Raw genomic sequence first — 24,730 nt, 5'->3', positions numbered from 1 at the left:
TGTCCATCAAAAGATGAACAGATTAAGAAGATGTGATATATATACACAATAGAATATTAATCAGCCATAAAAAAGAACAAAATAATGCCATCTGCAGCAACATGGATGCAACTAGAGATTCTCATACTAACTGAAGTCAGAAAGAGAAAGACAAATACCATATGATATCTCTTATAGGTAGTATCAAAAATATGACACAAATGAACCTATCTACATACTACAAACAGACACACATAGAGAACAGACTTGTGGTTGCCAAGGAAGAGGAGGAAAGGAATGGGATGGACACGGACTTTGGGGTTAGTAGATGAAAACTATTACATTTAAGAGTCTCATGCTCTACTGACTGAACTAGCCGGGCGGGACAAAAACTATTACATTTAGATAGGATAAACAAGGACCTATTATACAGCCCAGGGACCTATGTCCATGATAGAAAACAATATTTTAAAAAAAGAATGCATATATATGTATGACTGAGTCACTCTGCTATACAGCAGAAATTGGCACAACACTGTAAATCAACTGTAATTTAAAAAAACCTGAACAATTACCCAGAACAGTATTCTACACACTCTTTCATGGAGATTTCTTAAGAAGTTAATAAGAATTCACAGAAAAATTCTAAGATCAAAAATTCTCACATATATAAGCCACACATAAGCATAGAAAAATTCCATATTAAAGAATCATTAATTTTAACTTGCATTGCCTAAATCCATTTGACCACAGAAACTTTTCTCCCAACTTATTAATTATGGACATGAGTTCTATAGTACAGAATGTGGGAAAAATGACCTTGCTACCTTCCTAAATAGAAGTGTAAGAGAACTACTTTTACAAGAGTACATGAAAGAGTTAAATGTGGTGAGGAATGATGTGAACATTTAATTTTCCCAAGGTCAAAGAGTCTCTGTTTCTGTTACTGGGGATAAGGATGCGTGGCATTCTAAATTCACCTTCTCATATGAACATATTATGACATGTAAGTATAACAAATACTGAATGAAGGAATCCCAGAAACTCTAGAACAAAGTCAGCATTCACATTTTACGAATAGGGTAACTGAGGCTTCAAGGAGAGTGCCACTCCCCTGGTTCTCCTCCCACTTCACTGGCCATTCCTTCTCAGTGTTCTTTCCCAATTTCTTATCTTCTCCCTCACCTTTTATTCTCAGATTCCCTAGAGCTCAGTCTGTGGACCTTGCCCTTTTTCTCCCTCAACTGTATCCCCTGGTGATCTCATATAGTCCCATGACATTTTTCACTGAATTTTAAATTTTGGTATAGCTGTACATTCACATGCAGTTACTAAAGAGAGGTTTCCACGTACACTTTGTCCAGTTTACCCAAAGATAACATCTTATAGTACAAAATTATAGCACAAAAGCATAACCAGGATGTTGAAAGTGGTGTACATACCAATCTTATTTGGCTTTTCCCAGTACAATGAATGAATGTATTCATTCCCATGACATTTTAAAGTGTTAAATGATATTTACAGTCTAGAACACTCTCTAAATTCATACAGGTGAATTATTATGATGTCTCAACTTGGGTATCTAATAGATATCTCAAATTAAAATATGTCCCAAAACGTCATTCTCTTGTGGTATGGCAGGTTAAGGATCCAGCACTGTCACTGCAGCAACTGGGGTTGCTGCTATAGCACAGCTTCGTTCCCTGGCCAAGGAACTTCCACATGCTGTGGAAATGGCCAAAAACAGAAACAAAACCCAAAAAAAGTCCCAAATCAAAGTCATCATCTGTCTCAAAGCTATTACTTCTAGTCTTGTCTATGTCAGTTAATATCAACACCATCTTTCTAGTTTCTCAGACTAAAAACTAGACTCATCCTCAAAACTTTTGCACTTCATAACTAAACCACCAACAATTTCAAAATATACCCCAAATCAAACCTCTCATCACTGACACTGCTAGCAGCCTAGTCTAAACCCCCACCATCTCATACCTGGATTATTACAATGACCTCCTAATTAATCTCCTTGATTTTGTCCTGGGCCTTCTACAGTTTATTCCTAAGACAGTAGCTAGAGTAACATAGCCACTCTTCTATATTTAAAGGTTTATGTTGATTGTGGTTTTAACTGAGGTATAAAATACTGCTCTATTTAAAAATCCTCTAACAGTGTATTATCTCAGAGTAAAAGCAGAATTCCTTACAAAGGTCCATAAGGTCCTATACATATGGCCCACATTACCTTACAGGCCCCAACTCCTATTATTCTACCGTATAATGTCTCATTTGCAGCAAAGCCAATCTCCATGCAGTTCTTCCTTCATATCTTTACCCAAAGGTCATCTCTCAGTAAGATCTTCCCTGACTATCAAATTTTAAATGGCAGCCACCATACCTCCACCCAGTACTCCATGTATCCCTACCCTACTTTTTCCTCCAGAGTATTGACCATTATCTAACATACTGTATATTTAATTTACTTTATATTGCCTGTTTTTTACCACTAAAATGTTAGCTCTGTGAGGGAAGACATTTCAGTCCATTTTTTTAGCACTTAGAACGGTGCCAGGCACAACGTAGATGTTCAAGAAATATTCGATGAATAAATAAATGAAGCCAAAGAGGTGAGGTGTTTTGCCAAACCATGACAAAAAGAGGGCAAGAATCCAAGTCTCTGAAGTTTAAAAATCATTTTGTCTCAGAATGGTGATGGACACAAATGGAAGCAATTTCACTTTTAATTCAGTGGTAACCAAAACCACTTATGCAAGAAATGGCAATCTCTGATCAGTTGAATAAACTATTAAGAGTAACCTGATGGCAAGGAGGGATCAGACTCAAGCTAAAACTCTTTAGCACCAAATTAAAATTCAACCAACTGCCTATAATAAGCAAGTTTTTTACTAACTGCCTTAAGTGTTTTAATTAAACAAATTTTTTGAAAAGAAGTTACAGGTGGTAGAACTTATAAGAAAATGAATTTGATAATACTATAAAATAGAGTCCTAAGGAAGAACAGAAAGAAGTACTCCTATACTGTTACATCAAGAGTGCAATTTTTCATATTTTTAAACTATAACCAAGGTAGGGCAAATACCTGTGAATAAAAAATGAACTTATATTAAAAATGTAAAAAAGCTGTTTCTGGGCAAAATTTTTAAGTAATTTTAAAAATTAAGTAGAAAGAGAGTGAATGACAAAACTTCCTAAAGACAGATAAGGAAATAAAGACTAGCATACCACCAAGTTCACCTATTAAGAAACAAGCTACTTTTAGAGCTTTTGGAAAAATTATTCACTTACAGTAGAAATTAGTTTGGAAATTTAAAACTAATGGGTTTAATTTTTTATTATTAATTGCAAGGAGTATATTATATAATAAGCATCATCTAAATTAGCTTTAAATCTGTTTCAAAGTAAAACTGAAGAAGTTCTAATTTCAAAGCTAAAAAAAAAAAAACATGAATAACACTTTCAGAGCCTGCGTAACACCTATAGCAACTAAGATCACAAAAGGTATTTTGTGTATCGCTAAAACTGAATAAACCAGTATACTATAAACAGTGACCTTTCGATTGTCCTAGAGGAAAAGATGCAAGTTGTACTAAGTGTACATAGCTTTCTGTCTGCAGGCCAAATAACAGGGCTCTGTGAAACAAAGAAATATACCTATTTATATGATTAAATCTATAACTTTTCATATGAAATTATTTATTAGTAAATAATTCCTGAGGCACTTAAACAATAGAATTTTTATTAAAAAAATACCATCAAAACTGTTTATTAGATGTATAGTCAATATAACTAAAATAAACAAAATGTCACCTTTAAAATATATATATGTGGAAATATATTTTATATATCATAAAAACAAGTGCATTATTGGCTCCAATATTTGTAGTGTCACCCCATCCAAAGCAACTATTAATTGCTAAGTAGATATATATGAGATGTACAAATATATAGCTTTAAAACTTGTTTCAAGGTCTGCAAGAAGACATTTTGTCAATTCTTTATAACTTACAACTCACAATTAAATAATTGTAATATTATAATAAAATATTAATAATAATAGTCCTGAAATAAGAAAGAGGGATATAATAATGCCTAGTGGTTCAAACAAGAGCTAAATTAAAAAGCTGTAAATAAGCAGCTGTAGGAAATCTGTAGAGAATTCTAGGTAATATCTTAGAGTTTTTAACAAAACAAACACTAAACAACAGTTTTAAAGAAAAGATTAGAAAAACAGACATCATAAAATAGACATTAATAAATTTGGAGAACACAAAACCAAGCTATCAAAATTAAATTAAATTTTTTAAAAATAAAAAATCTGATAATTGATGTTGAAAAACAATAAAGTTACTACTGGGTAAAATATTTTAAATAACAGTAAAAATAAGTGAAATTTTGGAACACAACTGTAGAGATGTGTTGTTCCAAAGACATGAAAATAACCATGGTTTCCTAACAATCAGAGCTTTTGTATTCCTTGGATGCATACATGGCAGAAGATTAAAGGGCAGCAGCCAAAATGACTAAACTTCAACTTGGATGTTGAAGCACAGATTTTATTTTCTTGGCCAGAAGTGACCCACAAGCTTAAAATCAAGGGCCAAAGCCCCCAGTGGGAAGTTGTGCTCAATTTGGTGGGCCTTGCGACCATCTCTGGCTACATCAGCCTCAGCCTATGGAAGGCCACCCATGAAGGAAGGGAGTCTCCCCAAGATCTGATTTCTTGAGACCACAACCTAGAGCAGGTCCCACAGTCAAATTAGTCACACTCCTTGGAAAGAGAGAACAGGCATCAGTTGTGTCCATCGAAGGGGGACACTGTCCAGGAGTACCCTGGACATTTTTTGAAATCTCTGGGCTGTTTCTCCATCTGAAAAATAAGAAAAATAGCACAATGACAGACAACGAATGAGGAAAAAGACAATCATCTGGCCTAAAAACTTAAGACTTAAAAGAAATTAAGAAAGCAGACAAAACAGACAAAAAGACAAACAGCCATATTATTTGAACATATTATTCTGAAGGCAAGTACAGCAAAGAGAAACACAAGTTATTTTAAGCAAAGTAAGAAATGACCATAGCAACAAAACTTATTTTTGGAGAGAGCCAACTAGAGAAAAAAAAAAAAAAGTATGTTAAGATATGTCAACCTGACACAAAGATAAGGTGGAATAAGAATCTAGTTCCATCTGAAGCTGAAAAGAGCTAAATAATGAGAGCTAGTGTCATGAACTTGGCTGCTGAACTGCCTTTGTGTAAGAAAACATCTCAGAACTTTGAACTTAGGAAATTCCAACTTGTCTTGCACCAGGTCACGAGCTCCATAGAGCAGGAACCTATTTCAACAAGCAGCTTTAAAACAAAAACAAAAACAAAATACTTTAATATTTTTTCATTTCTATCAATGATACATTTAAAAATGCAATAGAGCTAAAATCCATCAAAGTAAAACAGTGAATAAAAATCAAACTTACTCAGAAAGATGTTCAGAAGTTGGAATACAAACAGAAACTGAAATTAGAAGAAAAGTTTTATATTTAAAACAGCATATGAAATATGATGATTTAGAATAATGATTTAGTAAAGCGCACATACTGTGGCTGACCAAAAATACTGGAATAAATATTAAAAATCCAAAGTAACACAAGTATATACATACCTTTCTCTATTACAACTTGACAAGTATGAGTTTCATGTAGACTTAAGTGTGTAGCCATATTATCTAAGCCAGAAACATCAGCTAGGAAATCACAATTAAGGCACACTAGAGTAATGCCCCTATAAAAAACAAAGCAAATAGTAGAGAAGAAAACATTTTTATCTTTTATGAAAATCCATATACCATTTCAATGATTATTTTTCCATGATTTGCTTTCTGTATAAGTCACTTCAAATTTTGTTATATAAACCTGATATAACTGAAATGATTCTCTAGAAAATGGCAGAGTTATATTCAAATAATGCTACCATTTATTTACAGAAAGTGTTTTTACTTTATAAACTTTTCTCTCTTATACCAGTTACCAAAAGCTAAGAGTCAAGAGACATAAAGCCCCGTTTTGGTTCACTGACCACAGGTGCCACTTTGCCAAGTCACAATCTATCTGTGCCTATATCTATCTGCAAAGCAAGAGTACAGTATATAAAAGGGTACAATATATGGATTAGTTAATACATATTTATCAAGGCTGTCTTTATGCATACTATACTATTACACTGTATTGTGAATATCATGATAACAAAAAAAATACAGTGTAAGCTCTAATGAGGAATTTATTTAGTGTTTATCTAGGTGGGGAAAAATTAGAAATGTGAAGGCTTTAAAAACAGATTGTTGTTGGAGTTCCCGTCGTGGCTTAGTGGTTAATGAACCTGACTGGCACCCATGAGGATACAGGTTCGATCCCTGGCCTCGCTCAGCTCCAGAGTTGCCATGAGCTGTGGTGCAGATTCAGCTCAGATCTGGCGTTGCTGTGGCCAGCAGCTATAGCTCGGATTGGACCCCTAGCCTAGGAACCTCCATGTGCCACAGGTGCGGGAGAAAGGAAAAAAAAAAAAAAAAAAGATTATGTTGTAGCTGCTATCACAGTGTACTGTGCGTCAAAAACTTTCCCATATATTATTTAGTTTAATTCTCACCATAACATTCAAGGTTGGTATCATTTTCATATAACAATGAATTAAGTAAAGAAGCTAATTCAGTATTGAAGTCCAAAGTTTGAGTTCCTCAGCATCCCAGTGCTGTGAACTGGCCCACTTGCTTGGATCTTAACTACGCATTCCCTTAACATAACTTCATTGAGTACTATAGTTCTTAGATGAGATATGCAATGATTACAAATTTTCAGAAAGGTTAGGAAACAATGGTTTTTGGTGAATAGAGGAATAGTTTTTAATACTTACTGGATTAAATTGCATAGCATTTGCTATTTGAAGTATTTAAACATAATTAGCACATTACAGTACATAAAACTTGTATTAAGATTCTAATTTTTTTTTTTTTGTCTTTTTGCCATTTCTTAGGCCGCTCCCGCGGCATATGGAGGTTCCCAGGCTAGGGGGCAAATCGGAGCTGTAGCCACCAGCCTATGCCAGAGCCACAGCAACTCGGGATCCCAGCCGCGTCTGCAACCTACACCACAGCTCACAGCAACGCCGGATCGTTAACCCACTAAGCATGGGCAGGGACCGAACCCGCAACCTCATGGTTCCTAGTCGGATTCGTTAACCACTGCGCCATGATGGGAACTCCTAAGACTCTAATTTAAAATGAGTTTAAACTTTTAATTTTTAGTTGAAAGGTATTTTAAAATTTTATTAAGTCTGCAAAGATATGCAGATGTTTCAGAGAATTTAGACAGCCACTATATTTACTAGAATTAAGCATTGGGGAACTTACAGATCAAGCATCTGAAGAACTATTAGTAGAAAATCAAATATATTAAACATACAAATGATACGTGTTAACGGTAACTGAACTGTAAATCAGAGTTTTAAAAAATTTGTTCTGTTCAGCTTAAACGAAATTTATCAAAAAGTATATAAAGGCCCTCTTGAAAGTGACTATTAAAATGTACTAAATTTCTGGGAGTTCCCGTCATGGCGCAGTGGTTAACGAATCCGACTAGGAACCATGAGGTTGCGGGCTCAGTCCCTGCCCTTGCTCAGTGGGTTAACGATCCGGCGTTGCCGTGAGCTGTGGTGTAGGTTGCAGACTTAGCTCGGATCCAGCGCTGCTGTGGCTCTGGCGTAGGCCAGTGGCTACACCTCCAATTAGACCCCTAGCCTGGGAACCTCCATATGCCACGGGAGCGGCCCAAGAAGTAGCAAAAAGACAAAAAAAAAAAAAAGTACTAGATTTCTAAATGTAATATTTTTAAGCTTAAGAAAAGTTAGGATTTAAATATTTACATTTAATAATTAATTACACTCTCTCATATTAAAAAACTGCCCTCACAGACACTAATAGTCTCAATGGTAAATAGTAGCTAAATGCCTATTCCACCTGACATAGTTAATTGGACCAGGGGTAGACCGCCTGACTCAAGCATTCTCTGAATAGGGAGCTGTAATTAGGATTTATAATCAAATTTCTTGATCTGGGAAAATGTGAGAGGCTGGAAATACTGTGTTTGGGGGTTATCAAAACAGAAAATGTGTCTGCATTGAGAAAGATTGGAGCCCATGTCTGGAGAAAATAGTAAAGACAAGATCATCCTGCTTCAGCAAGTCAGACTAGAAAGAAACTGTCAGTAACAGATGACTTTATGTTTCCTTATATATTCTGGCTGTATCTCTTCCATCTAGGGGTCCAAGAGATTCTTTGGAATTTTTCTTTGGTGAAAAAAAAAATAGATCATATAATATGATTACTATTATTGTCAGCTTATTAACAAAGCATAAATACATTAACTTCATCACATACTTTAAAATTTTAAGTGTTTTACCAAAATACACAAATAAACAAATAACATACCTTAGATTGACTTCTCCCCTAAAGCTCTAGTCTAATAGTATGCTTTGTATTTTCCCTAGATATCACATTGGCACATAAAAATCTGACGATCACAAAACTAAGATCACGTACTTCCGTCCCAAATTAACTCTTCCTGACTGGCCTCTCTCATGATGCCATTTCCTCTAAAAATAAACTCAACCTATAGTTACTCTTCTCTGTCTCTTCTGTCTCTTCTTCCTTAAGCAGTCAACATGTCAGGTATTTTATATCAGCAATTTATTGAGTAATTATTCTGTGCTAGCCTCACAATTTTAGGCATACCATCTCATGCAAATCTTACAACAATCCATAAAAGATGATATAATTTATCACCTTTTTATAAGGGAAAGAGTTAGCTTAATATAATCTACCAAGGACACAGATCTGGTAAAGGTCAGGACCAGGTTTGAAATCGAGCCCTTTCATTCCAGAGCCCAATTTCTTAAAGATGTAATACTACCTCACCATTTTAATTCGGATCCATAGTAGATTATTCATAACTACCACAAAAGTCCTAATCCATAGAATTCATGCATCTGTAACTTGCCCTGCTGCTGAAGGTCAGAAGAAATTCAACATTCCTTCAGTGTCACTCAATTCTATATAAAGCATCAAAGTTTCTCCAATGCCCTCCAAAATTAAGTCCAAACTCCTTAGCCTTATTTTCAACACTTTCACAATCTGGCCCTAAACTTAAAACTACTGCCTGCCCCAGATATCCATCTTATTCCATTATACGAGCTTCAATGCTCTATCTATTTACTATCACCATTTCCCCTGTGTGCCTTCTACTTTTTCATTTCTGTGGTTTATTCATGCTGTTTCAACCCAAATGCCCTGTACCTCTTCTATTGGTATAAACAATAACCAGCCAAAAAAACTACTACCTATTCAGATCATTCCAAGAAAAGTAATCTCCTCTTTGTCTTTTTTTTTTTTTTTTAAGGGCTGCACCCACAGTGTATGGAAGATATATACCTTACTTTAGTCAACAAATATTCACTGACTGCCTGCTATGTGTCAGGCACTAATCAATGCCTGGCATAAGCAAAAATCCAAACCACACACATTCTATTGAGAGGACAAGAAAATAAACAACACTGTATGGGATGACAAAAAAATGATCCAGAGAAAAATGAAGCATACAAAAGAGATAAAAAAAAAAAAAAACACTGGGGTAAAGCGCAGGAGAGAGGATACAATTTTTTTTGGCGGGGGGGGGCTGTACCTGCAGCTTTTTTTTTTAAGAGGATGCAATTTTAAATCAAGTGGTCAGGGAAAGGCTTGCACATCAGAATAGAAGACAAACGAGATAAAGGAGCTAAGTGTAGAGAAATCTGGGCAAGAGTAAACTAGTCACAGAGAATAATAAGTACAAAGGTCTTAAGACAGAATATAGTAGGTACAAAGGTCCTGAGACATAATATTATCCCCTCTTCCACCTTTTCCACTAATTCAAAACATCAAAACAAGTGCTGGCTAACCTTATATGTATATACAGCTTGGTACAATAAAGACACTGGTGGAGTTCCCGTCGTGGCGCAGTGGTTAACGAATCCGACTAGGAACCATGAGGTTGCGGGTTTGGTCCCTGCCCTCGCTCAGTGGGTTAACGATCCGGCGTTGCCGTGGGCTGTGGTGTAGGTTGCAGACGCGGCTCGGATCCCGCGTTGCTGTGGCTCTGGCGTAGGCCGGTGGCTCCAGCTCCGATTCAACCCCTAGCCTGGGAACCTCCATATGCCGCGGGAGCGGCCCAAGAAATAGCAACAACAACAACAACAACAATAACAACAACAAAAGACAAAAAAAAAAGACACTGGTATTTCAAGGAGCAATGGCAACATGAGCAAAATAAATAAAGAGCAAAGGGATCCAAAGAATTCAGAAGACTATGAAAAGCATGGTGCTCAGCAGATTCTGAGTTAAGCATGTGGTAAAACAAAAGTTAACTATCAATGTCTTTAGAAATATTCATCGACAATTCTTTCTGCACAGTAAGCAAGTTGTACACTTTTATTTGAAAAAGAAAAGGAATGATAAAGATTATACATTAATTTTAAGAATTCCAGTGTTTCAGAAATTTACTTCAAAACTGATAAAGTGTTAGTCACTTCACTAAGTATTTTAGGTATCTTTTTATTTTTCAAATATTTCTGGAGAACCTTATTTTTGTTCTCATTTTACAATGCAAATACACAGGATTTTATCTTGATACCACTTTCACCCCTCACACAAATTTAGTGAGAAAATATGAACTAATCATACCTTCAGCCTAAGGACACAATGACTAGAACTCTGTAATATCCAGCAGCAATCATTTAGATTTCCAAACTGGGTATCTCGACATGAGTTTAAACAAAACTTATAATAAACCACAATAAGATACCACTTCATGCCCACTAGGAAGAATATAATCAAAAAGAGATGATAACAAGTGCTGACAAGTGGAGAAAATAGACCCTTCATACACTGATGATGGGTATGTAAAAGAGTGGAGGTACTTTGTAAATCAGTCTAGCAGTTCCTCAAAGGCTTGACATAAAGTTGACCCAGCAATTCTAATCCTAGACATACACTAAAGAAAAATAAAAGACATGTCCAGACAAAAACAGTTACACAAATGATCACAACAGATATCCATAATGGCTTTAAAGTTAAAATAACCTAAATGGACAAACAAACTATCATATATCCACACAAGGGAATATATTATTCAGCAGTAAGAAAAAGAGGTACTGATACATGCTATAACATGGATGAATCTTGAAAACACTATGATAAATAGAAGACATAAATCATAAAGGGTCACATATTTTAATCATTCTACTTATAATAAATGTCCAGAATAGGCAAAGTAGATTACTGGTTGCTTAAGGATGGAAGGAGTTGGAAGGAAGTAAGGATAACCACTAATAGGTACAGAGTGTTTTTTTTGACGTGATCAAAATATACTAAAATTACTGTGGTGACTACACTACTCTGCAAATATACCAAAAACCATTAATTGTATAATTTAAATGTGTGAAATGCATGGTATATGAACTGTATTTCAATAAAAATGCTATATATAAAAATTAAAGTCATATACTTTTTGAATAGAAAAAAACTTAAAAGATCAACTAGTTACCTGAGATCTTCTGAATACTTCTTAAAGATACAAAACCTTTTACTTGGACGATTACTATGAAAGCTGGGAGAGAGAAAACAGATTTTATTAATTTTATTATACAGCAAGTCATATTAATTTATAATTATTTATCAAGTCTATACTTAAATTTCAGGTTTTGAATAAAATATCATAATAATGTTCACCATCACTGTTTAATTCAGTGTTTGAACTTACATTCCATTTTACCTATTTATTTTCTAGTGAAACATATTTCCCTAGGCATACTTTTATATAATCCCTCATCCTCACATAAAAAAGGAAGTACTTGAGAGTTAAAAAAAGTAAAGAACATCTTAAAATTTTTGCTATTAACATTTTTGCTATAATATGAATGGTTATCAATAATGATCATTTTAAAAAATCATTTCCAATTTCAACATGTTTGTGTCAAGGTAGGAGAGTAGAATCCAAATGATCTTGGAAAGAAACAGTACTTGAGCTAAATGCCACTGTTTACCATTTGTAAAATCAAACATTTAGAATCCTTTGCAATCACTAGTAGAGGTTAAAAAAAAACAACCACCACCAAAAAACAGAACTCAGGAGCTAAAACAATGCTTCCTCTAAGCACAGAATAGAAAAGAAAATCCCTAACCAAACTCTGTAGCAAATGATAATTAATTTTATATCCCTTTTTCAATCTGATAAAGAAAGCTTTCTTGTACCAGAAAGCCAGGATTAGCTTTATATAGCATTATTTAGCAAAGATAAAAGTGGAATCATAGACTAATAACACCAGAATCACCTGGGAGTTTCTTAAAAAATGCAGTCTTGTGTCTCCCCCACAAACCTACTGAAATAATCTCTAGCAGTGGGGCCCAGGAATCTGTTTTTACAAGCTTTTTCAGTAATTCTTATGAAGCTCAAGTTAGAGAAGCTATAGTTTGCAAAGACAGACCAAGTAGCCAACACACTAGGTCAACTCTACATCTCAGATACAAGGTAACCATCACCAACAGTGCATGTATGTATGGAAAAGAATATAATCCTTAGACTATACTCAGGTTTCTAATAGTTATTTCTTCAATTTGGGGATAACTACTATTAAGAAGTTTACAAATTCAATACAACATGACAGAAGTAATTAAACTATTTTTCAGAAAGAGAACATCTGGGGGGTGGGAAACACTGAAATTATATGCAAAAATTTATGGACACAACCGAATTTCCTCAGAGGAATACTTTCAAAATTTTATCTGATTCCCAAAAAATGTGAACCAAGTAAATTATTTTTTAATGAGATTTAAAAGTAACTTTTAAAAGCTCTTTCTTTCTTCTTCTCAAACACAGTTTTGCTTTCTTTATTTGATTAGAGGAGAGGAAAAAAATACATTTTAGGGTCTTTTGATGGCTTCTATTTCTATATATAGCTTGTACCTTATTAAAATTTGATACTTATAAAATTTCAATTGTCTGAATCTAGTTTTAATTTAGAGTTCCCTATCTATAAAAGTCATATTGTCACTTTATTCCATACTTATAGTTTTGTTTATCATAGGAATGAGAAAGTAGATCTATAGCTCACAAATAAAAAGGGAAAAGAAGACCTTTCTTCCTCTTATTAGAACTGCCTAAAAGTAACAATACAGAAATAGTCTAGGAGATAAAACTTAACATTTTTATTACATCACAGTAAAAACATAACATTAAAATCCAGGTTTTAAAAATTCACCACCTGTTTATATGAAACTCACTAAACTGTTCTCTAAAAATAAGTGAATTTTATATTATATGAGTTATACCTCAATAAGATTAAAGGAAAAAAACTCACTCTAACCATGTTTTCTTAATAATCTTGATTTGGTATAAATAAAATTTTATTTCCAAAAGAACACAAAAGGAATGATTCCCTAAATATTCAACAATATTGACAACATGCCTACTTATTTAAGACACTAGACTAGAGATTAATGATACAGTGAGAAAGGCAAGTTGTCTACCTTGGAGTTCATTGTCCAGGGTTTGTGGGGGAAGGCAGTCAAAAAGCAGCTAGCACAGGATAAATGTCTAATAAATATCTGCTAAACATAGTCATAAGTAATTACCATGAGATAAACATCAACAGTGACACAAAATTTTATGGTTGCATGAAGGAAAGCTGCAGGTAAATGGAGAAGTCGGCTAACAATTAGTAGTACACTTCAATTAGGAAGATCCCTGTACTGACTCACTCTAGGGAAAGCAAAGAAAATAAGAGTTGAAGGCACTGGAAAAGTAGTTAGGAATCAGATATTAAAAAGTTTTACAGTCTCCAGAAAATTTGAGCTTCATCTTATTAATGTTAAGGCAAAGAATTTTAAGCCAAACAAATGACCTGACCAGATAATAGTTAACAAAAGGAAGGAAGAAATGGAAAAGGGGCCAGGGATGGGTTGAAAACAGGAAACTATTTATGATGCCATCACAACAATCTGTTCTTCTAATGACCATCATTTAGTGCCAATAAATTTATATAAAACATATAATGGACTAAAGCATATCATAAAAATTAATTTAGTACTCTGTCTTACCTATTGTATAGGAACAAAGTGTTAGATCAGCTTTCTTCTTTGTTGGAAAAATTTTAAATCCTTCAAAGCCTAAATGAAGTATCATTTATACAATACCTTCTGTTATTTCTTATTTAAAGAATTCAACCTTACCTTCTCTGGGCTCTCAGTCATTTGTTTTATCACATTAAGCTAGGTAAATATATCTCTCCCACTAAATTGTGAAAGTTAAAGACAAGGACTTTACCTACAATACCTAATAATGACAACTTAGAAATAATTGCTATAATTACTTGAATATCTCCTAGGTGCAAATAATTTTATAAAGTACCCTAAGTACATTTTTTCCATTAAACACAATAACTTTCTCTTCAAGAAAAGCAAAATGGGAGTCATTTAAGTAACCGACCCAAAGCTACACAGGTAATAAATAAATGGTAAAGCTTGGTTTCAAATCCAGCTTTGTCTGATTCTTCACCACTAGCTTATCACACTTTCTAGGAAATAGTAAACTGTGCTAGAAAAAGAGACTGAGTACTTGTATCTTTTTACCTTAATTCTATTACATGTAGAGAAAAAGCCTTGTTTCTTATATGTAATGTTGAAGAATAATAGCAATATTACACAGCAATCCGTTTGCATTTTTTTCAGGTGACTTCTATTTAACAACCAAACCCAAATAATGCTACTTTTTTAAAAAAAAAAAATCACTTAAAAATTACGTTTAATGATGTACTTCTCTGAAGTCTCCTTCCAAAAATGTTCTAACTGCAAGTTTTTTAATATCCTCTTTTGAGATTTTATTTAAAGACTTTTATAATTATAATGATACCACTTGCTATTTCTAATGTGCTAGGTGACATGGCAAATACAAAGTGCCCATTTTTTTCAAGGAAATAATATAGATACAAACAAAATAGTAAAAGCCAGAAGAGATAAGTGACACACTACTCAAAGTATGGAATGATCCCTATGAGTGGTTGTGGTGATCAGATACTACAAAGAAGGTAAAGTGAAAGTAAGGACAGGGGCATCCCAGGGACTAACAAAGAATAAGGAAAAGCCATTGTCAAAAATGATTATGGGAGAAAGTTTATTCTGAGGAAGAGCAGTCAACTGATGGGGATGGGAGTCTTTATAGAATGGACTGGGGCAGACATGAGACAGGAGAGAAAAAGACCAATTCAGAGTAGTACAGAGGTGGTATAAGATAAGGATTAAAGGCACTCATCCTCCAAAGAAAATGAAGTTTCTGTACATACAAAACTCAAGCCTATAACAAGAATCCACACTGGGCAGAGGTAGTAGTTGGGCCTTCAATGTGAAATACCTTAGGCAGTGAATGAGGTAAGGGTACAAGTGAGGTTGAAAAAAAAGAAAAGGGATCTACCAAACCCTGAGAGTGGCAATGAAAGCTTTCAGTTCCATATGAGGTTAACAATGAGTAAGAGTGTATGTCATGACAATGAAATGCATAGTTGGGGCTCACTGGGAATTGGGATAAGGGTAGAAAGGAGCTGGGCTAACTGGGAATGTTTTTGAGTAGAATGGATTTGGAGGTGAGAAGCCTATGATAAATGGGAGAGGGAAGAGTGGAATGACCCTTGGTTCAGGAAAACAAAATATTTTCTGGTTTGATCCCCTATAAATTAAGGGCAGAATTAAAACCAAATTTGGGCAGCCACATTTCTGTCACAGAATAAGACATTCCACACAGGAGTATACTGTGAAAAGGATACCTGGGGCCTGATTTAAAGGAAATGGGTTATAAGTGAGGTCCACCACAGTATATGGGAGGCAGCATGGCAGAATGCACAAAGTGTTGTTCAAGAAGCCATGATACACAGTGGCAGGCTGAAAGAACCTCATGAACTTACGAAACTTGGGACAGGGAATTTTTTCTAGCTAGTATTCCACATTCATACAAATGATGCCCTGAAAGAGTATCTGGATGGTAGTAATGTGAATTCTGGAAAGGTGACATCTGGTTTATTTAGGTTCTTTTTAGTGAGTCAAAAGTAAAAACATATATAAAATAATTAGAAATAAAGAGACCTCAGGGAAACTAAGGAATGAAAGTGTAGGTTTTAAAGTTGAAAGGTACAAGTGACAGTGGTCATGTTATCAAGAAAAGAAATGAGAGAAAAGAAAACAAAAGAGCCAAGAAGAGCCAAGAAAAGAAAAGTGCTAAGAAGAGCCGAGGAAGAATAGGCAATGAAATAGAAGTAGCCAGAAAGGATGGAAAAAAAAGTGGTAAGAGTTTAGCACAAACTGAGGAAAACAGTTTCAAAAGTCAGTGAGAGCAATGACTCTAAGTGGTAAAGTGAAAAAAAGTGAATAATTGTGATGTTAAATACATGACAGATAATTTTAAAGAGGGCATGTTAGTTGGCAGGTGGGGATGATACTCAAAAAGGTAAAGAAATGAATTAACAAATAAACTAGTAACATATACTTTTTACAAATGTTTCATGGTAAGAAGACAAGAAATAAGGAAAGTAAGGAAAAATTGCCCTGATCTTTAAAAAATAAAAATAAATAATTAAAAAAAAAAAAACTGAAAATGTAAGTAGAAGGAACCTGGTAGACAGAAGAGATGAAGTTGCAAGGTAACTGAATGAGGCTGTAGAAGAACTAGAGGAATAAGGGGCAACTTTGGAGAAGTGGAACATGTGGAACTAGAGGGATAAAGTTAACTTTGGAGAAGTAGAACATGTCTGATTTCTGAGATCAATGTCTGGATGATGGTAAAGGGGAAAAAAATTGAGGCCAAAAAGATTAATTAAAAGGATGACCTCCAATTGAATAACTAGTAGGCCAGTTTAGGAATGAGAAGAGGCTGAAAATAAAATTTTAACAGTACTAAAAAAGGGTTTAATAAGATACTGCAGGTAAAAATAAAGAAGTATTTAAAAATAGATAGGATCCAACTGAAGTTAAAGATCACGAGTCAGAGTTAATTGAATCCAACACTGTTTGGTAGTCTAGAATTGAGCATAAAGTTTAGAGGAAGATGTTCAAGCCTTTGTCCTTTATACCAGGTGAGTATGACTAGAGATGTAAAGGATTCCAGAACAAAAACAAAGCAGCAGTCAAAACAGGTGACCCTCAGAGTGAGGATGACTATAAAGTTAGACGGGTGTTGCTGGACTAGAAAAAAGAGTCAAAGCCCAGAAAGTCATGGGGCAATGGGAATTCAAAAGAAATGAAGAACATATATGATAAAATTAAAATGGTAGTGTGGAGAGAAATGGGGTACAAAACTTAAAAGTTGATGTAAAAGCACGGGTACTGAAGAAGTCAAGGTACCATGAAGACAGGATAGTCGTCGAGGAGGTTAAAAAAACTGTGAGAAAAGTGCTGAAGCCATCAAGAAATGTGAGAGAATCCTTAAAATGAGGAGCTGGATAACAGCCAGAAAGTAATAGAGGTCATGTTGTGATTTAAAAGAAAATCCTTTTATTCGTTATACTCTAACTTTTGAAAAAAAGGAAAACTCACTTTGAATAATCAACCTAACTGGCTTATATCTAAGCAATTTTTTACTATTAAAAAAAATAAAAATCTATCCTGAAGAATGGCCCTACTAAGATACAAATGAAAATAACATAGACTGCGAAGACTTTCTCTACATAGAGTAAATACCTGGACTCAAATAATCTAAGTTGAATGAATTAATGAAAAAGAAGTTCAGCGGTGGCACCCTAACTAAAAAAGTCTCTCATTTCACTGAATGGATGCAGTATCTATAGCTTGATGGATGCACAGATAGACAGATGAATTACAGAGAAAGAGAAAGAAAGCAGCAGACCCAATGAAGTTTCTAATACCTCTGGAAATCCTGGAATCTCTCAAAGTGACTTCTTTGAAGAGAGTAACACTCACGATATTCCGTGTATTTGTTTCATAAATATATTTAAAACATTTAACTTCCTATCTTTGGAAGTAACCATTTTTGAAAGTTTACTATAGGAAAAAGAAAATTCCCATATAAAAGCTATTTTCCCTAAAAAGCTAGCCTAATTTCATTAGTCTGTTCTTACAATTTGAGTTCTAGTAACTATGAATTACTATGCTGAAAAATAGTACCAAAAATGATCCCAGAAGTTCTCTATTGCTCCCTGGAGAGACACACTGGCTTCTAAGAGAAAACTGTTTTCAAAAACAAACTTACTGAACTATAATTTTAATTGGTACTTAGAGATGTTAACTCATCTTACCTCATCATATGATTCACATAGGCTTTGCTACAGCTAGTGTTGTATCTGCAAAAACTACAGTGGACATATGTAGGAAAGTGGTTTGCAAAATCTTTTATTTCAGAACAACACTCAATGCACTTGTGAACTCCCCGACGATACCTTATGGAGATATAAAGGAAATAATAAAAATATATTTTAAAACAAAACTAATAAGGGAAAGCCCTATTAATGTTCTGTTAATTAAAGCCAAGGTGCTTAAATTAATATCTTAAAAGAGACTTATAATTTGGAAAAGTCTGCTATGGAACAACAGCTAGAATAAGTATAAACAATCTAATATCACCTAATGTTTCTTACTGGAATAAAAGGGATTATATTAACCAATTCAAACATTACAAGATATAAGCACAACATAAAACGTCAGTATAATAAATGAATATTAGAGGAAAAAAACTAATTCGAGTACTGTTCGACAGTTGTAAAAATATTTTTTTATTATTTGCTTGGCCTTTTAAGTGACAGTATAAAAATGTACAAGAGAATTGGGTAATGGGGTAAATTTATATTAAGTTTTCATACTTAAGATTAAATTAGTATTGTGTATCAGGAATAAAAGATTACCTTAAGTTTCTCAATGCTGTATTGACTTTACTTTTTTTATTGCTACTAGCCAATGTGCTTTGTTTCTTTTGCATATTAGAGATTTTTGATTTGTATTTAGGTTTACTTCCATTAGGCTTACTTGTATTAGGTTTACTTGCAATGGATTTAGTTATATTAGGTTTACTTGTGTTAGATTTTGCGGGATTTTTAGCAGTTATATTTTTAGTCCTTGGAGGTGAGAGCTGAAGTGTAGAAGTGCTTGCACTAATGGAAGGTGTAGTTGAAGATCCTGATTGAAGAGGTCCAACTGAAGCTCGTATAGTAACCTGCAAAAATGAAGATAATATCTGCTTTAGAAAATTAATCATTGCATTACTGCTAAAATATCACTGAATAACAAAAATTTTAAATCAAGTATTTAGAAAGGGCAAGTATAAGGGGATAAGTCTTTCATTTATTCTAAATGTTCCAACCAATTAAATGAAATTAAATTTGATATTTACTCAGTTGTAATACTACATTTTTGTACTGATATCAGTTATATGTTAACAGTTATTAATGTATAATTAGGAGTTAAAGCAAATTATATGAATATTAAAAGAGCATATTCCATAGCTATTTCTATGTTCTGATACAACTTTAAAAATTCACAAACACAGAGGTTAAAATTTAAATCTCAAAGCCTAAAAATAACTCTAGAAAGGCCTACATTTACCCTTCAGCAACTATGATACAAACAAAGTAACTGTGACTTCCTCTTTCCAGGGGCTCACTGGGCAGGATGTATGTTTACAAAGGTTACAGGACAGGTTATATCAATTGAGTATACTGTATGGAGAATTTAATAATATTCAGAATTTCCTTAAAGGGAACTAATACAGGCTTATCGTTTTGTATTCAGAAATTACATTTGCTGGTTGACAATGGAAAACACACTTGCCTACCAATGTTCTCATTAATTACGTGACTATACTCCCTCATGTATTTGAGGAACAGCTTATGAGGAAGTACCATGAAAAAATGTGCTTTGGTATATGACTAGGAATCAAAACGCCCTGAAGTTAAATCTAATACTAATCCTTCCTAGACATGTGACCTTGAATAAGTAACTTATCTTCTCTAAGCTCTTTTATCTATAATAATGGACAATACCTGCCTTGTCTACCTCACTGGGTTACTATATGGATTGACCAATAGAATATATTAACAAGCATTCTGAAAGCCTAATTCTAAGGTGCTATAAAAACAAGTAGTATCATTATTATTATTATTATTATTATTACTATTATTATTATTAAGGGAAAATATGAGAGAGGACTGCACTGCTTACATTAGTGTTCTGCATGTCTAGTCCCAGCATGGAATGAATGGATTGCAGGGAAGGATGCTGGATAGCTTCTCTTGCTCTAGGTCTTCAGAGCATGGCTTTATACTGTTTTAGTTAATTCAAATAACAGACATACCCACATTCAAAGGTAAGTACCCAAAGCCAAATATAAATGTTTTGGGGATTATTTCACTTTGGATTATCCATGCCTCTGTTTCCCTCCACTGGAGCAAATATTCAAGAGCTGACTGTGTATAAAGAAGTCAGAGAAAACAGAGGTATATAAGGCAAAAAGGGCAAAGTAAATTACAATCATCAGTATGCAGTCAGACATGTGTTTGCTCACTTAAAACAATGCTATCCAGCAGCAGAACTTGCTTTTCTGAGAGAAGACTCAATAATAACTTCAATAAATATTTGAGAACCTATAGCATTCAAGGCACTATACCAGGTGCTGAGGACACAAAGATAAATAAAACATGATTCCTGATCTCAAGCATCTTATAGTTCAGCAGATAAAACTGCTATACATACTGCCAACTGGAATCGTTCAAAAATAGCCTATGTAATATTGACAAGACCCACTGACCTGGGAACAGTTTATCTTAGCCACACTTTTTACACAGGAATACTACTCAAGCGCAGTATACACTATTGACCAAAAATCAATGGTTAGTATTTTCCCCCTAACCACAGGAATAATAAAACCTAAAATTAATGTATAAATTAAAATCAGAAATCATTTGTAAAGTATAACATTCAATAGAAAAAACATGCAGGAGCCATTTCTATTAACATACAAAATGTTAAAAATATAACATATTCAAACTCACTTTTGTTCCAGGAGGCAATCCTTCTAATTGTTTAGGTTTTATAAATGTCCTATGATGCTGAGTCTTATGGTCCATTTTCTCTTTGCATGTTAAAAACTGAAGTCTGCATTTTGTACAACGATGTATTCCTTTTTTCTGTTTAGAAAAAGGGAAGAAAAATAATTTCTACAACCACAAATCCTGTATCTTGAAACTGCTAATTTTAAAACTAGTATTTTACATCTATCATAAGTAATAGCAAAATACTATTTTATTTTTTAAAACCCTTTGCACTATATTTAGGTTTCAAAAATGTCTATTCAGAAATTGAACATAAAAGTTGTATCAACCGAGTCTAATGAAAGTTCTCTCAATAGTGGTGTGAAAGCTCATTTAATTATAAAGTACTTAGACACAAGATACTGTGAAAATGAGCTATGCTACATTTTTATCCCACAAAAAAGGTAAATTCTTCTTAATTTTTATTTCCAGTTGGTTGACAAGTTGGAAAAATAAGTTCAAATATCCTACCACACATTCGAAGAAAGATGTTACAACAATGGCTGTATAAAGCAGTGACATCTAATGAAACTTTCTGCAACTCCTGATGAGAATGTTCTAGAGCTGCAATGTCCAATATAGTAGCAACTAGACCTCTGGTTATTGAACATATATAATGTGCCAAATGCAACTGATAAACCAAATTTTAAATTTTATTTAATTAAGTGTAAACAGCCACATACATCAAGTGGCTATAACACTGGACAGTGTGGATACGGAAGCATAAATCAAAACAGCTATTCCCAATCTACTTACTGGTTGAGACACCTAGACGGAATCCCTCCTCAAACCTGATAATGTTATTATTCCACAGATGGAAAAGAGGATCCAAGAAAAATCTAAATAACTTTCCTATAGCTATTCAGTGACATTGCCAGAGGCCTGATTTAGTATTCCTTCTACTATAAAATAGCAATTACATTCTTTACCTATATGCTTTCATTAAGAATTATTCATATGCATACATATATATAAACTAAAAACAACACATACAAAAGAAGCTATGATCTAGCAGATGCATCACTATTTCCAATTAAATACAATCCATCTTCTTTGGAGAAATGTCTATTTAGGTCTTATGCCCATTTTTCAATTGGGTTGTTTGTTTTTTTGTTGCTGAATTGCACAAGTTGTTTATTTTGGAGATTAGGCCCTATCTGTTCCATTGTTGGCAAAGATTTTCTTCCATTCTGCGGGTTGTCTTTTCGTTTGTTTAATGGTTTCTTTTGCTGTGCAAAAGCTTTGGAGTTTGATTAGGTCCCAATGGTTTACTGTATCTTTATTGTCATTATTCCAAGAGGTAGATCAAACAAGATGTTGCTGTGATTTATGTCAAAGAGTGTTCTGCCTATGTTTTCCTCTAGGAGTTTTAGTGTCTGGCCTTGTATTTAGGTCTTTAATCCATGTTGAGTTTACTTTTGTATAAGGTGTTATATAGTGTTCTACTTTCATTCTTTTACATGTAGCTTTCCAGTTTTCCCAGCACCATTTATTGAAGGTGCTATCTTTCTTCTACTGTACCTTCTGTCCTCCTTTGTCATAGATTAGTTGTCCATAGGTACTTGGGTTTATATCTGGGCTTTCAATTCTGTTCTATTGGTCTATATTTCTGTTTTTGTGCCAGTACCATATGGTTTTGATGACTGTAGCTTTGTAGTATTGTCTAAAGTCAGAAGTTTGATTCCTCCATTTTCCTTTTTCAATATTGCTTTCCAAGCTCCTATGTTTCCAACATTGCTCCTATGTTTCCAAGCAAATTTTAAAATATTCTGTTCTAGCTCTGTGAAGAATGTCTTTGGTAATTTGATAGGGATTGCACTGAATCTGTAGATTGCCTTGGGTAGTGTAATCATTTTGACATTTATTCTTCCAATTCAAGAGCACGGCATACCTTTCCATCTGTTTGTGTCATCTTTGATTTCTTTCCTCAACATTTTATAGTTTCAGAATATAGGTCTTTTATCTCTTTATGTAGGTTTATTCCTAGGTATTTTATTATTTTTGATGTGATTGTAAATGGGATGGTTTCTCTGATTTCTCTTTCTGATCTTTCATTATTAGTACATAGAAATGCAATTCATTTCTGTGTATTAATTTTGTAGGCTGCAACTTTGCCAAATTAAGAAAAAGGCAAATACCATAGGATATCACTTGTTTGTGGAATCTAAAATATGGAACAGATGATACTATCTAAAAATAGCAAACAAAAAACAGAAACAGATCATGGCCAAGAAGAGAAGACTTGGGGGTTCCCAAGGCAGAAAGAGGAGGGAGTGGGATGGATGGGCATTTTGGGGGTATTTTTGGATATAAACTGTTAATACTTGGAATGGATGGACAATGGGATCCTACTGTACAGCACAGAGAAATGTATGTGATTGGGTCACTCTGTTGTACAACAGAACTTGATAAAACATTGTAAATCAACTATAATAATAAGTAAATAAAATGAAAAAAATAATTATAATCAGTCATTTATAAAATTCACACAGGTAATATACTGGCAAGTACCTAACATAGTTATGGGCACATAGCAGGCATTTCATAAATAAAATTCTTCATGAGGTTCGAAGCAATATATAAATATAATAAGTTTGTATTACTATTCCAGATGCATCTTGAGACTATTTTAGAAGTAGGATGCATTGGATTATATTGGAGGTACAGACATCTTAATCTAATTCATTCATATGTGCTAAAAGAAGAGGAAGAAAAAGAGAAAACTTGGGCAAGAAACAGATACCAAGTCAATAGGACAGAGAAAGAGTTCTCCAAAATGTAGTACCCAGAACTATTCTCTATCTATAATCACTCCCTCGGTTACCTCATCATTTCATGGCTTTAAATACCATCTATCCAACTGAACTGCCTACCTGACGTCACTACTTGATGTCTAATATGCATCTCAAACCAATATGAACAAAACTGAACTCTAGATTTCCTCCCTACCTCATGCTCCCCAAAATATGTTCTTTCCTCAGTCTCTTCACCATATGATAATATATGAAAATTCCATACTTGCTGTTGTTTAGGACAAAAAACTTGATCACTCTCTCTCACTTCCCATTTCCAAAACCCATTAACAAAACTTGTCACTCTACCTTTAAAAACTGTCATAATAGTTTTACTTATTACCTCCAAACACTGCTACTGTACTTGCCCAAGCCACTCACCTTGACTACTAGTATAATAATCTCCTATCTTTCCCCTGTAATGTATTTTCCTTCCTATGGTCTATTCTCTCCATAGCTGCCTATGATCTTAAAACATGGCAAATCTTTCACATGCTTAAAACACTAATGGCTTTCCAAAGTCCTAATTCTGCATACAAGTCTCTATATGAACTGGCCTGCATTCTATGGTTATAACCTTATGTCCTACTACTTTTCCTCTTACTACTTTACTTTGCTTCAGCCACAACTGGCCTCTCTGCTGTTTTGTGAGTGCCCTAGGTACACGCTCACTTCACTCTGTATATAGTGTTACCTCTCCCAGATTTCCACATGGCTTACTCTTTTATTTCCTTCAGAGAGGCTCTTTTTTGATCACTATATATAAAAAACAGCAACAATTCCTC

The 24,730-nt window shown here is 34.1% G+C and overlaps 1 protein-coding gene across 5 annotated transcripts in view; it reads right to left on the bottom strand.

Moving 5' to 3' along the window:
* Positions 1-24,730, bottom strand: part of ZNF280D (zinc finger protein 280D) — a 124,300-nt gene that overhangs the window by 40,467 nt on the left and 59,103 nt on the right. For 3 of the 5 annotated variants that reach the window (XR_007133084.1, XM_047766272.1, XM_047766273.1), the window contains 6 exons: positions 21,115-21,249; positions 18,973-19,280; positions 18,370-18,510; positions 11,619-11,681; positions 5,654-5,772; positions 5,469-5,505 (listed from right to left, as the gene is read on the bottom strand). Coding sequence is in view for 4 of the 5 variants with exons in the window: in XM_047766272.1 (XP_047622228.1) it covers positions 5,469-5,505; positions 5,654-5,772; positions 11,619-11,681; positions 18,370-18,510; positions 18,973-19,280; positions 21,115-21,249 (803 nt within the window). In the remaining variant the exon portion in view is untranslated. Of the gene's footprint in view, positions 1-4,516; positions 4,865-5,118; positions 5,347-5,468; positions 5,506-5,653; positions 5,773-11,618; positions 11,682-18,369; positions 18,511-18,972; positions 19,281-21,114; positions 21,250-24,730 lie in introns of those variants that run through there. The other 2 variants (XM_047766274.1, XM_047766276.1) reach the window with 2 other exon arrangements.

The sequence above is a fragment of the Phacochoerus africanus genome, chromosome 2 (genome assembly GCF_016906955.1).
Source record: "Phacochoerus africanus isolate WHEZ1 chromosome 2, ROS_Pafr_v1, whole genome shotgun sequence".
NCBI lineage: Eukaryota > Metazoa > Chordata > Mammalia > Artiodactyla > Suidae > Phacochoerus > Phacochoerus africanus.
Note: the sequence above shows the minus strand (reverse complement) of the source record. Positions and strands in the feature narration are given on the sequence as shown.